The sequence below is a fragment of the Ceratotherium simum genome, chromosome 15 (genome assembly GCF_057802395.1).
Source record: "Ceratotherium simum simum isolate JZ-2026a chromosome 15, ASM5780239v1, whole genome shotgun sequence".
Classification (NCBI taxonomy): domain Eukaryota; kingdom Metazoa; phylum Chordata; class Mammalia; order Perissodactyla; family Rhinocerotidae; genus Ceratotherium; species Ceratotherium simum.
Window position 1 is genome coordinate 26,622,182 of NC_141914.1, and position 17,026 is coordinate 26,639,207.

Genomic DNA, 17,026 nt, shown 5'->3' on the forward strand with positions numbered 1-17,026 from the left:
CTACTGGGGCTTTGGGGGGAAAAATAAATAAATAAAATCTTAAAAAAAAAATAGGTATGGATTAGATTTTTTAAAACTTTCCAATGTGACTATATGCACACTGCTCTTTTCGGATATAGAACTGTGTTTCCTATAAGCCCTTACTTCCCAAATTAAGTTATACATACCCCAAACTGGGCTGGGTGGCTATAAGAACAGGGTAAAACTAGAGTATCTTTCTAGACCAAATTTATTTGACTGTAAGAAGTTGAAGCATTTTTAATACCAAAACTCACAAAAAGGTTAAGAAGAAACTTGCTCCTCCTCACACATTTCCATGTGGAGAACTTCTCCAGAGGGTTGTCCTCCTTCCCCACCCTTCTTCTCACACCTTCCACAGCTGGGCATGAATGGCTCAGCCCTTTCTGGGCAATTTTCCTCAGATCTGCCTGCCTACCCAGGGAAGACATTCTTATCTGCTCTGGCAGAGATAAAACCTGAGTATTCTAAGCTGGCTGTGACTGCGTGCATAAATGTGCCTAATTCCAGGGTGAAATATTAGCAAACCTATTTTACCCACAATGGAACCACTTTCTCCAGTGAGCTTTTCCAGTAATAAAACTATTTCTTCACACCCATTAGGATGGCTATTATTAAAACAAAAGCAAAACAAGACCAAAAAAAACCCACAAAATAACAAATGTTGGGGAAGATGTGGAGAAACTGGAACCCTTGTGCATTGCTGGTGGGAATGTAAAATGGTGCAGCAGTTCTGGAAAACAGTATGGTGGTTCCTCAAAAAATTAAACATAGAATTACTATATGATCCAGCAATTCCACTTCTGGGTATATACACAAAGAATGAAAACAGGGACTCCAACAGATTATTTGTACACCAATGTTCACAGCAGCATTATTCACAATAGCCAAGAGGTGGAAACAATCCAAGTGTCCATCGACAGATGAATGGATAAATAAAATGTGGTACACTATACCATGTGGAATATTATTCAGCCTTAAAAAGCAAGGAATTCTGACACATGCTACAACATGGATGAACCTTGAGGACATTACACCAAGTGAAATAAGCCAGTCGCAAAAGGACAAATATTGTATGATTCCACTTATGTGAGGTACTTAGAGTTGTCAAAATTATAGAGACAGAAGCTAGAATTGTGGTTGCCAGGGGTTGGGGGGAGAGGGGGAATGGGGAGTTATTTAATGGGTCCCAAGTTCCAGTTTGGTATGATGAAAAATTCTGGAGATGAACTGTGGTGATAGTTGTGCAACAACGTGAATGTATTTAATGCCACTGAACCGTACAGTTAAAAACAGTTTAAATGGTAAATTTTATGATACCTATATTTTACCACAATAAAAAAAACCTGACAATTTGATCGTGTCCTGTCTGATCCCTATGTCCTCTCTCTCAACAGGTCCCGAACTCAGGATATTATTTATTGATCTCTTGAAAACCTAATAACAGATATATTACAGAGTGGAATATAAAATCCTCATGAATTTTGAAAATACAGAAAACTCCCAAGAAAGATCTATCAGCCACGGGCTGCTTTAAATCACAAAACTGATCCCCTGAGGGTCCCTATTGTCTTACACAGTTAGAGATATTTCACAAAGAAAGTTTGAGAAGCACAGCTGTAAATGTATGCCTATACAGACCAAAAAAAGAAAAACTCCTATACATGACTGACTGTCACAGAAAATTAACTTTGGGAAATCTCTCATGCAGATACTGGCCATTTGACAACAGAGCTTCAGTGAAGATGAGACAGAAGAAACTTCCATATAGAAAAGTAGAAAGTCACCTCTAACACTTCCAGAAAGCTAGGAAGCTGTTTATTATAGTGGAAAGAGCATGAGCTTAACATCAGACAGATAAAGGTTTGAATTTCAGTGTGACCTTAGGCAAATAACACATCTGGGCCTCAGTTCCTCATCTGTAAATGGGGATAAGAATATCTATCTTATAGATTTATAATGAGGAAAGAGATAATATTTCAACCCATATATACGTGAACTATATTTCAATATGGTAAATGCTCAACAAATATTGGTTCTCTCCCACTCTAGGAAGTCAATTCCTCTGCAGGCAAAGGGCTCATTTTCTAGATTAGTTTTCTAGATCTGTCTTATCTTGTTAGCCTGACATTTTCAAGTCAGAATGATGGGGTCTAAAAAGCCCTGAGACTTCCACTTCTTTTATATTAACAAATAATTATTGTATTTTTTTCCAGTAGGTATTTTGTCAAGGACTATGAAGGGTCTGAGATGTTATCCTACTTGCAAGCTAACAAGTTAGCCAGCCAGAGTTTCAGGGATACTGGCTGAAGACATGAGACTCGAGTCAGAGACAAAATACTTCAGTAGTCACAGCAATAGCAGTAGACAAATTATCAGCCCCAATCACACAAGGCAATGCAAAGAGGGCAGGAGACACCTGTACACACAGTGGGCTGTGGTATAGACGAGGAACCTCAAGCATGGGGAACCTGAATCTTGTAACAGATGTGAGTCTGCCTGACCTGCGAGGCAAGGAGACATTATTTTTATTATATTGGGCAGTAAATAAACCTGACTTTTGCTCAGGAGGGAGATACTATCTCTATCTTCCAAGACCGTTTGCTAAGCAAACATTTTTGAATAAACAGAACAAAACAGAGGGCAGTCAGTACCTCTGCTCACAAGACATGTAGAAACATGAGACCCCATGAAGAACTGTGTCCCGAGTACTACATGCATATTATAGTGAAAAGTCTCTTATCCAGCCCTATCTTCCAGTCACCAGTTCCCCTCCTCAGAGACAAGGACTTGCCTGAATTTCTTGTATATCTCTTCAGAGATATTCTGTGCACCTACAAATGCACACACACACACACTTTATTTTTTAAACAAATGGTTGCAATTACACACACTGTTCTGTACCTTGCTTTTTTCAGTTTTCCTAGGGATGGTTTCATTTGGATACATATGGATCTAACTCATTCCAACATCTGCATGGTAATCCACCGTATGGCAGTATTATTTATATTTAACCAGTCCCCCTACTAATGGACATTTGTTTCCAGGCTTTTATTATTACAAACAATGCTGCAACAAACAGAGTTGTACATATCTTTGTGTATATCTGCCAAAAGTAAAATTGCTGGGTGAAAGGTATGCGTGTTTTTAGCTTTTGTAAATACTGCCAACCTGCTCTCCGAAGAGGCTGTATCAATTTAACTCCCACCCTTCAATGTAAAAAAGAGTCTGTATCCACACCAGCCTATAGCAGCGTTGTCTGCCAACAAAAATAGAGTGTAGCTTTCACCTATAAACAAGACTTTCAGACATTACTAGTAGGCTTTTCAATACCCCTTATGTCCAAAACTAAGTTTCTAAAACTTAAGTCTGAGGTAGTGCTATACTGTGGAATGAGCACCTAAAAGGGACAGACGATCTAGTTCTGACCTTCCCACTGACTAACGGCAGGAGTGACATCGGCCAAATCACTTAATCTCTCTGGGCCTCGGTTTTCTCATGTGTTTTATGGCCCTTGCAACCTAAAATGTTCGTACATCACTCATCACTCAAAACTTAAAGGTTTTTTCTCAACATAAAATTGTTTTTTCAAAACTAAAGTCTGCAAATAAGAGCAACGTTACAATTCACATTAAAAATCCTTAGAGAAAAGTAGAAAACTTTTTCTAGCACACTATCTTGTTCACAGGCTATTTACTTATCCCTCATATACTTTCTTTTTTTTTTTTTGAGGAAGATCAGCCCTGAGCTAACATCCATGCTAATCCTCCTTTTTTTGCTGAGGAAGACCGGCCCTGAGCTAACATCTATTGCCTCCTTTTTTTTCTTTTTTTCCCTTTTTCTCCCCAAAGCCCCAGAAGATAGTTGTATGTCGTAGTTGCACATCCTACTAGTTGCTGTATGTGGGACGCCGCCTCAGCATGGCTGGACAAGCGGTGCGTCAGTGTGCGCCCAGGATCCCAACCCGGGCCGCCAGTCGTGGAGCGCGTGCACTTAACTGCTAAGCCATGGGGCCAGTCCCCCCGCGCACTTAACTGCTAAGCCATGGGGCCGGCCCCCCCAAATACTTTCAAAAGGTCTTTGCAGTAACCATTTCAATGAGACCAAGACACCACAGACCAAGAACGGCAGGGTACTAAAAGTCCCACTGCCACTCTCCCTATCTGTATGTCTGTTCTCATTCTATTTTTGTACGTACCGCTCTCTGGTTTTAAACCATACTTAGTTCCAAAATACACGTAGAGTAACATTTAACTTTTGTCCATAATAGCATAATCTAAGAAACGAGTATAAAGAATGTTTTCTTCCTTTGGACTAATTATTTCTAAATTGAAAGTAAAAAGAAAAAGCAGAAAAGCATTTTCCTTCCTCCATATTTTAATAAACAGGAAAAAAAAAAAAGGTGAAGATCACACAAGAAGTACCAAGCAATGTTCGTTTTCATACATTTATTATCTGACTAGAGTCGATTCTTTTGTAAATTTCACATTTATGATCTAAGTAACAACAAATTCAAACACTCAAGTTTTTTCCTTAAAGTACCTATAAATATTATTTTTTAAAAAACATAGAAAATAAAAACAGCTCATTTTCTTATTTAAATAAAAGAAAAATCTCTCAATTTTTTTGTAATAGTGTTCATCATAATTTTTGGTGACCATATATATACCTTCAAACTCCCTATTGACTAGGAAGTGAATCACCTCCCGATGACAAATTGCTGTATAATCAAATGATTCTGTTATCTTGTATAGCTATAAAATCATATATATATAGATTATAAAATCAAAATTTAAATTATAAAATTTAAAAATGAAATATTACTTTAAAATATACAATGTATACTCTAAGATGGAACCGTATCGCTGAGCCACCAAGAATCTATCAGTAAGAGAAAAAAATTTTTTAAAGGCATAAGTATTATATTTCGTATAGAATCCTCCCAATTGCTGATTTACATTGAGTCACTATTTACCATGATAACAAAACGGGATAAAATTTCACTCAAAATTTTATGCTAAAACCTCACTAAGAGAGAAGCGAATTAAAACTATGTTGAAATACCATTTTTCAACTTATCAAACTTATAGATTTTCACCAATCTAATAACACATTACACTGATAAGGCTGTTAGGAAATAGGCACTCAGTCATTGGCACTGTATACCCCAGAGAAGAGAAATCTGAAAATAACTATCAGAATTACAAATTGATTCAGTAATTCCACTCCTAGGTATTTTTTCCCACAGATATATTCATATGGTTGCAAGATGACCTGTGTACAAGGATATTCACTGCAGCATTACATCTAAAAAATTTTGGAAACAAATTAAATGTCCATCAATAGCGAACTTATTAAAGGTGGAGAACAGTGTCTAGAGTGCTATAGACTGTACTGTGTCTCCTCAAAATTCCTATGTTGAAGTCCTAACCCCCAGTGTGATGGTATTTGGAGATGGAGCCTCTGGGAGATGATTAGGTATACATGAGTTCATGAGGTTGGGACCCTTATGACGAGATAAGTGCCCTCACAAGAAGAGCTACTAGAGAGCCTGCGTGCTCTCTCACTCTCTCTCTGCCATGTGAGGACACAGCAAGAAGGAGGCCATGAGCAAGCCTGGAAGAGGGTCCCCACAGAACCCAACCATACTAACACCCTGATCTCAGTCTTCCAGCCTCCAGAACTATGAGAAATAAATTTCTGTTATTTAAGTCACCCAGTCCACGGTATTTTGTTATGGCAGCCTGAACTAATTTATATGATACCATTTGTGGTTAAAATTAAAAGAGGGGCAAATGTACATTGTATTTGCTTGATTTTTTAAAAATCTCTGGAAACACACACAAGAAGCCAAGAGTGTTTACTCTCTATTTTTAAGCGAGAAGAGACATGAGCAGGTGGAGGATGGGGTGGAAGAAAGATTTTTCATTGTACCTCTTCTAATATTTTTTTGGATCGAATGAACATATTACCTATTCCAAAAAAGTTAAATTAAAAATACTTTTCATTTATGTTAGTTATAAATACGTGAAACATCTATGAAACTGATAAAGAAGTTATTCTTTGTAGAATTGAGGGTACAGGCTCAGGTAGCATATTAAAAAAGCCTCTATCAAGGATAGGAAACCTGTTCCGGAAGCAACTATTGGTGTCATTTCATCTCATCATTTACATCATTCTCGTTCCCTCCCTTCCCTCACTCTCCCTCCATCTCTATCTCTTTGCTAGGTCCTTTTTCTTTACCTGTGTTCCCTCTCCTTCCTTTTCTTTTTCTCTCCCTTCTATCCCTCTGACTAGGGTTTTCAGCTGCAGCCAGTAGCAACCATAGACTTCAGTTTATCACCCCCAGGGAACTCCCAGCCAACCTCAAGAATAACAATGGCAGTGAACTGCAAAGGCAGCCAAAACTCAAGTACAGGGAGACTAAGTAGGAAATCATGCTTTGTTACAATATTTAATAAACCAAAAAGAAAATATTTTCTTTCACCAGCAAATTAAATTACTCTATAAACTGTTCTAAACTCCAGATGGTAATGCCAAAACACTAATGTGACTATTTAATCAGGCAATCTAATTTTAAGTTAAACCTGAATAAGTCTGGACACAAATCATTTTATGAAGCAAAATCAGTACAGGGGAAGATTCTTAGCTAGGGAAGATGCTCCTTCTCTTCAAGGTAGTGTAATTTACATCAAAAATATTCTCCACTATTTTCAAAAGCAAAAATCAAAAGAGTTTTAAAAAGACATAATTTCGCAGAAGTCTATTTGATGGACAATTTCCTCTAGGACCTAAATTACGTGATTTATCCAAAAAAGACTAAAAAGACTAAGTTGCATGTTCTAACATTAACCTGTGTGTATAGTTTGGATACAGTATAACTTCTATGGAAAATATGAACTCAATGGACTGTATTTAGATCTGTAGAGCAAAAATATAAGGAGATTAAGAAATCAGAGTATACCATAATAACCCAAATCTTGTTCCTCAAGGCTTAGTATAGTTCTCACTAGATTTTGGAACAATATATTATAGCTTTCACTTATATGCCTATAAGTTGTCTCTCCCTTGTTTTTACTAGCATCTATAGCAGATTTCAGATAGGGGAAAAAAAACTAGGGTACAGAAATATACATTCAACTTTCCTTTAACCCCTACAGAGAAAAAAAGCAAACATTTATGACTCTTTTTTTTTTTTTTTAATTTTATTTATTTATTTTTTTCCCCCAAAGCCCCAGTAGATAGTTGCATGTCATAGCTGCACATCCTTCTAGTTGCTGTATGTGGGACATGGCCTCAGCATGGCCGGAGAAGTGGTGCGTCGGTGCGCGCCAGGGATCTGAACCCCGGGCCGCCAGCAGCGGAGCATGTGCACTTAACCGCTAAGCCATGGGGCTGGCCCATATGACTCTTTCTTTAAATCAACCTCAAAACAAGTGGTAAAACCTCTAAGAGAGTAAACATTAGGTTATATTTAGACAGATCTTTCCCTATTTGCAAATAGGTACTCTTCCCTCTAATAGAGTATTTAGAGTGGACGACATCAGGTCTGACCACAAAAATTATTTCTATACTATACATTCACAGACTTCTACCCATTTACTGAAACATAACTATTTACTAATGAGGAAAAGAGATCTGCCTGTTTGCTAATGGTAGTTAGCCAACATAGAGCCCAAAATAAGAAAAAGCACACCCATCATATATCCTGATTTGCTTTTCAGTTCCTCCTTTGGGTACTTCTCTTCTGTCCATTTTAATAAACAAGTGGCAGATTTGCAGATTTGTAAATTTTTCTGAAAGCTGACATGAAGAATAAAAAATAACGGAAACATGCACATTTTACAAACTTTGGGCATTCACTACGAAAAAGGAAGGAAGGATATAGAATTAAGAAATCTATTTTCCTTTTAAATGGTGAGCAAAGACCACATCATGAGTATAAATTACTTTGGAAAAAATAAAATTTAAGGCTAATCTAATAAACTCACTTCTCAACTTTGGTTTTAAAAAAGGTCATCACGAGTTGCAAACGCAGTTGAAGCTCTTCCCTCTTCTGATTCTTCTTCAAGATTCTGCCAAAATGAGCCTTGGGGTCCCTACTTTCATCGTTTTGAGAGTACACATTAATTTGGAATTAACGAACAGAGGGGTTCACACATGGTAGAGGCTCAAAAATATTTGCTGCATGAGTCAAAACACCAGTAAATGATGAAACCACCTCATCCTAAACTAAGTATTTATCAATAATTATTCATTCCTTTAGAGAGCTTATCTACTTCAAATACCTCTATGCAAATAACTAACTAGGAATAAAAGTTCTTCCACTTACTAGCTATGTAACATTAGCCAACTCATTTTGAGTTCTGTTTTCTTCAGCTGGAAATGGGGATAACAATGCCCTACCTTCCTGCAAGAGTTGTTGGGAGGATATAATGTGATAATAGAAGTGAAAACATTGTGGATACTATAAAGACAATTATCTACATTTCCAATGCCCCATATCTCTAAGGGCCAGCTGGATACGCCACTTAAACATTCTGGCAACTTAAGCTTAACATACCTAAAACCAAATGCATCAGTTGACTCCCAAAATGTTTCTCCTTTAAACTTTTCAAAATTTCAAATCTGGATGACTCAAGTCAACTTTTACTTCCTTTCCTCACTACTGCCCTCCACCCAATCAATCACCAAGGTCTGTCAACCATCCTCTAATGGTTTCCTTCTTTTCCAGCCTACTAACACCTTCCCTTTATTATCTCATATCTAGGTCATTGCAACTGATCTCATAGTAGCTCCTCCTATTCCCCAACAATCAAATTCATTCCCAAACTTTCAGCTTTAGAAACAAATTCCCAATTGCCTGCTTGTCAAATCTATCTCAATAGCAGATGACAATCTAGAGTACACTTCTATTAACATCTGTGATAGGCACGCTCTTGCCCAGTTCCCAATGATCTCCACCTGCCGGTATTCACCCTCTTGTAAGGGCTGAACCTCATCATTTGCTTCTAATGAACAGGGAAAAATGATGTGACTTCACTTCCATGCTTAGGTTACAAAAGACGGACTTCTGTCTTGCTAGCACTCTCGTGCCTTCTCACTTCCTTGGTCTGATGAAACAAGCCGCCCAGTACTAAGATGCTCTGTGGACAGGCACATGTAGCCAGGAACCAAAGGAGGCTGCCAGAGGTCAGTTCATGAGGAACTGAGGTCTTTGTCCAACAGGCCAAAAGAACTGAATTGTGCCAAAAGCCACATGAGTGAGCCAGGAAGTGGATCCTTCTCAGTTGAGCCTCAAGACGACCATAGCCTTGTGAAAGACCCAGAGCCAGTGGACCCAGCTAAGCTGCCAAAGATTCCTGACTTACAGACACTATGAGATAAAAAAAAGTTGCAAAATTAAATATAAAACTACCAAGTCATTTTAAAACTACAGGAAAACAAGTATTTATAAAAATAACTTTCTATAATTAGAAGTGAAAGAAAAAAGAGTAAGAGTTCTATATACGTGAAAAAATATAATAAATTAAAATACAAAGACTAGGAAAATCTTTGCGACAAGTATAGCAAAATTAAAATATATTGTATGTAGTTACATATTTATTATATAAAGAACTAATATAACTTTCTCTGGAATTATAGTGAAGAAATCAGTAAAAGATAGTGTCTCCAGGGAGGGAAACTGGGTGGCTGGGACAAGAATGTAAGGTAAACATTTCACTGTATATACCTCTTTTACCTATTCAAAAAAAAAAAAATCAACAAAATATTTTTCAAGTAAAATTGATATTAAAAAATATTAATTAGGGCCAGCCCCGTGGCTTAGCGGTTAAGGGCACACGCTCTGCTAGTGGCAGCCCGGGTTCAGATCCCGGGCGTGCACCAACGCACCGCTTCTCCAGCCATCCTGAGGCCGCATCCCACATACAGCAACTAGAAGGATGTGCAACTATGACATACAACTATCTACTGGGGCTTTGGGGGGAAAAAAAAAAAGGAGGAGGATTGGCAATAGATGTTAGCTCAGAGCCGGTCTTCCTCAGCAAAAAGAGGAGGATTAGCATGGATGTTAGCTCAGGGCTGATCTTCCTCACAAAAAAAATATATATATATTAATTAATGTGTAATATTTTTAAAATAGACTTCAAGTATATCAACAAGGAAAATATTAAGAGAAAATATTAATAGAAAATTAAACATATAAGTAGATATTCCACAAAAGAAAAAACACAATCATAAAGAAAAATTAACTCAAAATAGATCAGAGATCTAAATGTAAGTGCTAAAATATAAAACTCTTAGACAAAAACATATGTGTAGGGCCGGCCCCGGGGCTTAGCGGTTAAGTGTGCACGCTCCGCTGCTGGTGGCCCGGGTTCAGATCCCGGGCGCGCGCCGACGCACCGCTTCTCCAGCCATACTGAGGTCGCGTCCCACGTGCGGCGACTGGAAGAATGTGCAGCTACGACATGCAACTATCTACTGGGGCTTTGGGGGGAAAAATAAATAAATAAAAATTAAAAAAAAAAAAAGTGTAAATCTTTGTGACCTTGGACTTGGCAATGGTTTCTTAGATGCAACACCAAGTATAAGGAAAAAAAAAAAAATAGACTGGGCTTCATGAAAATTAAAAGCTTTTGTGCTGCAAACAATATCATTAAGAAAGTGAAAAGACACCTCACAGAATGGGAGAACAACATTTGCAAATCATATATCTGATAAGAAAATTTTATCCAGAATACATAAAGAACTCTTACAATTCAATAATAAAAAGATAAATAACCCAATTTAAAAACGGGTAAAGGATCTGAACAGACATTTCTCCAACGAACATATATAAATGACCAGTAAGTACATGAAAAGATACTCAACCTCATCAATAATCTGGGAAATGTAATTCAAAACCACAATGAGATACCACTTCACACCCACTAGGATGGTTAAAATAAAAGAGACAATAACAAGTGTTGATGAAGATGCGAAGTAATTAAAACCCTAATATACTTCTGGTGAGAATGTAAAATGGTGCAGCCTCTTTGGAAAACAGTCTGGCAGTTCCTTAAAAAGTTAAACATAAGAGTTATTGTATGACCCAGCAATTCCACTCCTAGCTATATACCCAAGAGAAATGAAAACATGTGTCCACAAAAAACTTGCACAAATGTCCACAGCAGCATTATTCATATTAGCCATAAAATAGAAACAACCCAAATGTCCATCGACTGATAAATGGATTAGCAAAATGTGGTATATCCGTATAATGGAATATTATTCAGCCATAAAAAGGAATGAAGTAATGATACATGCTACAATATTTATGAAACTTGAAAACATTATGCTAATCAAATTTCTAAGTCTGCAAAGCCAAAGTCCAGGGTCTTTACTAAATTTCAACCACTCCATAAGACTGAAATCTCCATTTTAAAAATGAGATAGTAGCAAATTACAGGTAGGCAGTTGGATATACGGCTCTCAAGTTCCAGAAAGAGCTGAGGTCATAGAAGAGAATGAGATAACAAACTGAAAACATGTAGTATGAGAAGAGAAGATGAAAAGTCTATCACACCAACCCTTAAAGGAAAAGAGCCAACCAAAGAAAATGAGAAACAGTCAAGGTACAAAGAAGAAACCAAGAGAAAGTAATATCAAAAAAGTTAAGAAAAGAGTTATAACACATATGCTCATAGAGAATCAACTGGAATAAGACTCTATGAACATTCCTTGTTTTTTACGCATATTCTTAGTGAGGACAGAGCGAACTGTCACACGTTGAGCAATAAATGAAGGTTAAGGAAGTAGAGGCAATGAGTATAAACTGCTTTTAAGAGGGAAGCATTAGGTTGGTTTTTATAATTGTTGTTTTTAAAGTCCAGAGACTTGGAGCCTCAGGGGAAGAAGCCAGGGAAGAGGGAGCAACACAGGACAATAGACAACTGCTTGATCAACGACCTAGAGGACAAACGGATAAATCAGATAGAGGGCTAGGTTGAAGGATAGCCTTGGACAAGCCAAATTAAAACAAAATATATGTCAGTATGTAAATGCAGTAATGCCTTATTTATCTGCATTCTTGGGGAAGACTTCCACAGAACTGAATTTTCCAGACATTAAGCATCCTTTTTTTAAATTTTAGCTATTTTCTTTAAAATTGTTCACCCCTGCATCATACAGTTCTCTGCCTTCTTAAATAGAGTGTGCTTTCCTGGATGACTTAAGGTCATTGTGACCACTATTATTTTATTAGGAAGTAATACAGCTGAGTCTGCATGTTAATTTTTCAAATCTTCTTTGACTGTCCTACACTGTCAGTTGCCATTTCCTCTGTTACATTTCCCCTGATACCTTTTTCATCTGTGGTTCCAACAGATTCTAGTTTGAAAATTATATAACCATTAAATAATACCCTAAACAAGGGATAATAGGGTTCTGAATGAAAATACAGAAGTAAAGTGCATGACTTTATAACAACTCTCCAGAGTTCTTCTAAGAAACTCGTTTCACTTTTCAATTCAATTGAGACTGGGTTTCAAAGAGTTGAGGATGTGAGAGGATCGACCTCTGACTACATGAAATATTACTTTCTCTTGCTTCCTTAAGTCATATCAAAATATCCTGGGCACGTAATTGATAACTTTATATCGTCAGTCTTAAACTACAAAAAAAAAAGCATCATGCTGATTCCAAAAGTGGACCTACTCATCTCACAGTAACTAAATATACTTCCCTGTCCTACAATCATGTACCAATAAAAAGTTATAACCTTCTACACTCCCTTTCTGTATGTTAATATATCATTCATATTTAACATATACGAATATTATTCATGATAAATGTATACCCTTCACAAAATCTTGGCTTTAATATCTTTCAAGTGTCACACAAATTTCACAACTACAAACAGCACAAGGGCTAAAAAGGACTAGAGTCAGACACACAGGCAGTCAGTAAACGAAAATTTAAGAATTCATCCCTTTAGGTCCAATAGTATGGGGTATCCTGATTTCATTCATTCTTAAGATTCTGGAAGGTTATATTTCCCTATACTTTACATATCAAAATACAAAAACAAAACAAAACTACAGTTGCTTCTCCAGGACTCTCTTCTTGTTCCTTAAGTTTTTCATTCATATTAATGAAAAATTAACAAATGCAGAATATCTCATCAAGACAGAGAGGTAGCAAGTGGCTTGATCAAACTGAAACATCTCCAGGGTCACCGGTTTAAGGTATCAGGCACTAGCACCCTTGTATTCAAATGATTTATGTACATCTTCCCTTCTAAGTCACACACACCACGAGGGCAAGAATCTTTTCCGACTCAATTATTCCATTCAATCACTTGACAAACACGTTTTGAGCAGGTAGTATTCCCCAGCCTGTGGAGAGAGTTGAGTTAAATGGTACCTGCCCTCACAATCAAGCAGAAGAGGGAAGCTTGTAAACAAATTACAACACAGGCAAAAAGAGAAGTGGGTACAGAATTAAATCAGGGAAAGAGGTTGTAGAGGAGAGCGGCAGAGGAAGTTCAGGGATACATTTACGTATTCTCCAAAAGGCCTTCAAGACATACCTGTTGAGTGGAGGAATTCATGAATTAAATCTCGCCTATGAAAGATGAGATCCCAGGTGCAAACGAGATCAGTTGCTTCTGGAAGTCAGCAGGTAAACTTTACCTTTCACCAACTCCAGGAACGCAGACTCCAGCATACTCACCCCACCTCCCCTCTGGAAATCCCCTCGGAGAAAGGGCCATACCTGTACTGCCAGCCTTTTGCACTGCCGCCGCGGCTGCTGCTGCTGCTGCTGCTGCTGCTGATTGCACCCCCACAGCTGCTGTTGCTGCTGTTCTTGTTCGGGGTCACCGCGGGGGCCAGGCCCTCCAGCTTTCCTTCGCTCTCTGAGACTTTCATGGTCGACACTGGCTCACCCCCCTGCATCTTGACTCCAAAGTCCATTTGCCCTTCTCGGGCGGGAGAGAACTACTCTGTAGAGTTTTGGAGGTGATGATTTTTAAGATTTTATCTGAAAGTGATCCCAGTTGCTAAATCAGACGACGGCTCAAGCGGGAACCCTCAAAGGGTCCTGGGAAGGAAGACAAGCATTCCTACTGAAGGAAAACTTTTAGGAGGACAGGGGTAGCGGTGGGAACAGATAGCCTTTAAATATATATCTCCTTCCCAGCAAAGCAAGGAGGAACAATCACCCCGCCAGAGGATTCGGTGGCATACTCAAAGGAGAAGCCGAGCGGCGTGGGGAGGTCGCGCGCGGACTCTAGCCAAGAGGGCTGGGCGAAGGGCGGAGGAGCCCGGACGGGGACCCGCGGCCTGACCTCTGGGCTGCCGGACCGACCCGCCGCGCTCCCTCTGCTCCTCCAGCGGGTCCTCAGGGAGAGGGTCTCGTCCAGCCCCCAAGGCGGTTGCCGCCGCAGCCACCAAGACAGAGCTGGCGCTGACCGCGCACAGCCCAGGAGGAGGGTCGGGGACGGAGGCCGCCGGGGGCGGGACGCCGGCTCCCAGGGCCGCCCCTCCTCCGGCCAAAGGCGAGCCACTCGGGGCGACTTCCTCCAGCGCCGCCGGCCTTGGGCCCTCGACTGGGTTCCCAGGGGCGGGCGAGTCCCTCGCCCTCTCTCCAGCCCGAAAACCACAGATACGGCCGCCGCCCCACCCACAGCCCCACCGCGGGTCACCCGCCCGCCTGCTCTCACCCAGCCTTCCCTTCCGGAGTAACATGAGCTCACTTCCCCCAGAGCTGAAGCGCCCGGCGCCATCTTGGAGCAGGGCACTCGGCCCTGAAAGAGGCGGGGCCTCGCGGGTTGAGGGTCTGGGGCGGCCGACCAGGAAGAAAGGGAGGAGGGAGTGGAACAGCCAAGGAGGGAGAAACAAAGGAGCGGCCGGAGACAGTACTCTTGTGAGGTGTGTCTGCCGGCCTTCCTCACCAGATCCTGTCCTTCCATTTGAGAGATCATTCCAGGCTTTTTAGAAAGAAAGCTTAGGAAAATAATGTCATTTCTATAAGAAATTACAAAACAAAAAGCACTTCTTCATTTTGGTAATTTTTCAAAAATTGAATGACATTGGAATAAGGCAAATCAGTGTTATAAATGAAAAAAAACACTTTCGTGGACATTAGAACTCTCAGAATCAAAGCTAGGTACACTTTTCCTACCGCAGACGACTCTTTGACCCTCTTTAGACCTTGGTTTTTGCATCTGTAAAGTAAGAGTGGTTGACTAAGTGATTTCCAAAGTCCCTTCTAATTGTAAATCCTAGTTTCTAACAACACGACTTGTGAACTGAATGTATGCCATATACAAAACACTATGGCAGATGCAAAGAAGTATTACTCAAAGTAAAAAAGTAAATAAAGTAGTAAAACAAATACAGATATACAGATAGTTAAAGCTATGAAGAAAATAAAAGGGAATGATGTAGAAAATAAATGGGATGAGATGGAGAAACTACTTTAGAAGAATAGTTAAGGAAAGTCATCTATGAGGAGATGACATTTAAGGTGAGAGATGAAGAAAGATGAGGAAACTAGGGAAAAGCAAGATTTACTCATCCTTGGAAATGAAGTACCTGGGTGCCTGGAGCATGGTGAGCAAGAGAGAGTGGTGTGCTATGAGAGTGAAGAGATAGGCAGAGAAATTTGAATTTTATTGTAAGTGCAGTGGAAAGTCATTGAAAGTTTTAATTAGAGGAGGGTTATGATCTGATTTATGTTTTTCAAAGATCTCTCTAGTCTTTTCAACAAATGGTGCTGGGACAACTTGATATCCACATACAAAAGAATGAAATTGGACCCCTACCTCACACCATACACAAAAATTCACTCAAAATGGATCAAAGATATTAATGTAAGAGTTAAAACTATAAAACTCTTGAAATAAAAACATACGAGTAAATCTCCATGACCTGGGGTTAGGCAAAGCCTTCTTATGACAGCAAAGCATAAGCAACAAAAGAAAAAATAGATTGGGCTTCATGAAAATTAAAAACTTTTGTGCTGCAAAAAATACTGTTAAGAGGGCCGGCCCGGTGGCGCAAGCAGTTAAGTGTGCATGCTCCGCTGCGGCGGCCTGGGGTTCACCGGTTCGGATCCCAGGTGCGCACCAACACACCGCTTGTTAAGCCATGCTGTGGCGGCATCCCATATAAAGTAGAGGAAGATGGGCATGGATGTTAGCCCAGGGCCAGTCTTCCTCAGCCAAAAAGAGGAGGATTGGCATTGGATGTTAGCTCAGGGCTGGTCCGCCTCACACACACACAAAAAAATACTGTTAAGAAAGTGAAAAGACAACCCATAGAAAGGGAGAGAAATATTTGCAAACCATATGTATGATAAGGGACTTACATTCAGAATATGTAAAGAGCATTTACAACTCATTAATAAAAATATAAATGACCCAATTTAAAAATGGGCAAAGGAGCTGAATAGACATTTCTCCGAAGCAGATATACAAAATGTCAAAAAGTACATGAAGAGATTCTCAATATCATTAGTCATCAAGGAAATACAGATCAAAACCACAATGAGACAGCACTTCACACCCACTAGGATACACATAATTGAAAAGATAGACAGTAACCATTGATGAGGAATGTGGAGAAATTGGAACCCTCATACACTGCTGGTGGAAATGTAAAATGTGGTATATCCATACAATGGAATGTTACTTGGCCATAAAAAAGAATGAAGTGCTGATATATGCTACAACAAAGATACACTTTGAAAGCTTTGTGCTAAATGAAAGAAGCAAGACACAAAAGCCATGTATTGTGTGATTCCATTTATATGAAATGTCCAGAATAGTCATATCTATAGAAGCAGAAAGTAGATTCGTGGTTGCCAGGGGCTGGGAGGAAGGAGGAACAGGGAATGACTGCTAATGGGTATGGGTTTTTTGAGGGGTAATGAAAATGTTTTAAAATTAGATAGCAGTGATGGTTGCACAATCTTGTGACTATACTAAAACCTGCTTAATTTTACACTTTAAATGGGTGAA

The 17,026-nt window shown here is 39.2% G+C and overlaps 1 protein-coding gene across 1 annotated transcript in view; it reads right to left on the minus strand.

The window, feature by feature from the left end:
* The window catches only part of OSBPL11 (oxysterol binding protein like 11), an 85,403-nt gene extending 70,747 nt beyond the window's left edge, over positions 1-14,656 (minus strand). Inside the window, exon 1 of the mRNA XM_004424512.3 lies at positions 13,777-14,656. Coding sequence (XP_004424569.1) covers positions 13,777-13,976 — 200 coding nt within the window. The 5' untranslated portion in view covers positions 13,977-14,656. The remainder of the gene's footprint in view (positions 1-13,776) is intronic.
* Between the last annotated feature and the right edge of the window lie 2,370 nt (positions 14,657-17,026).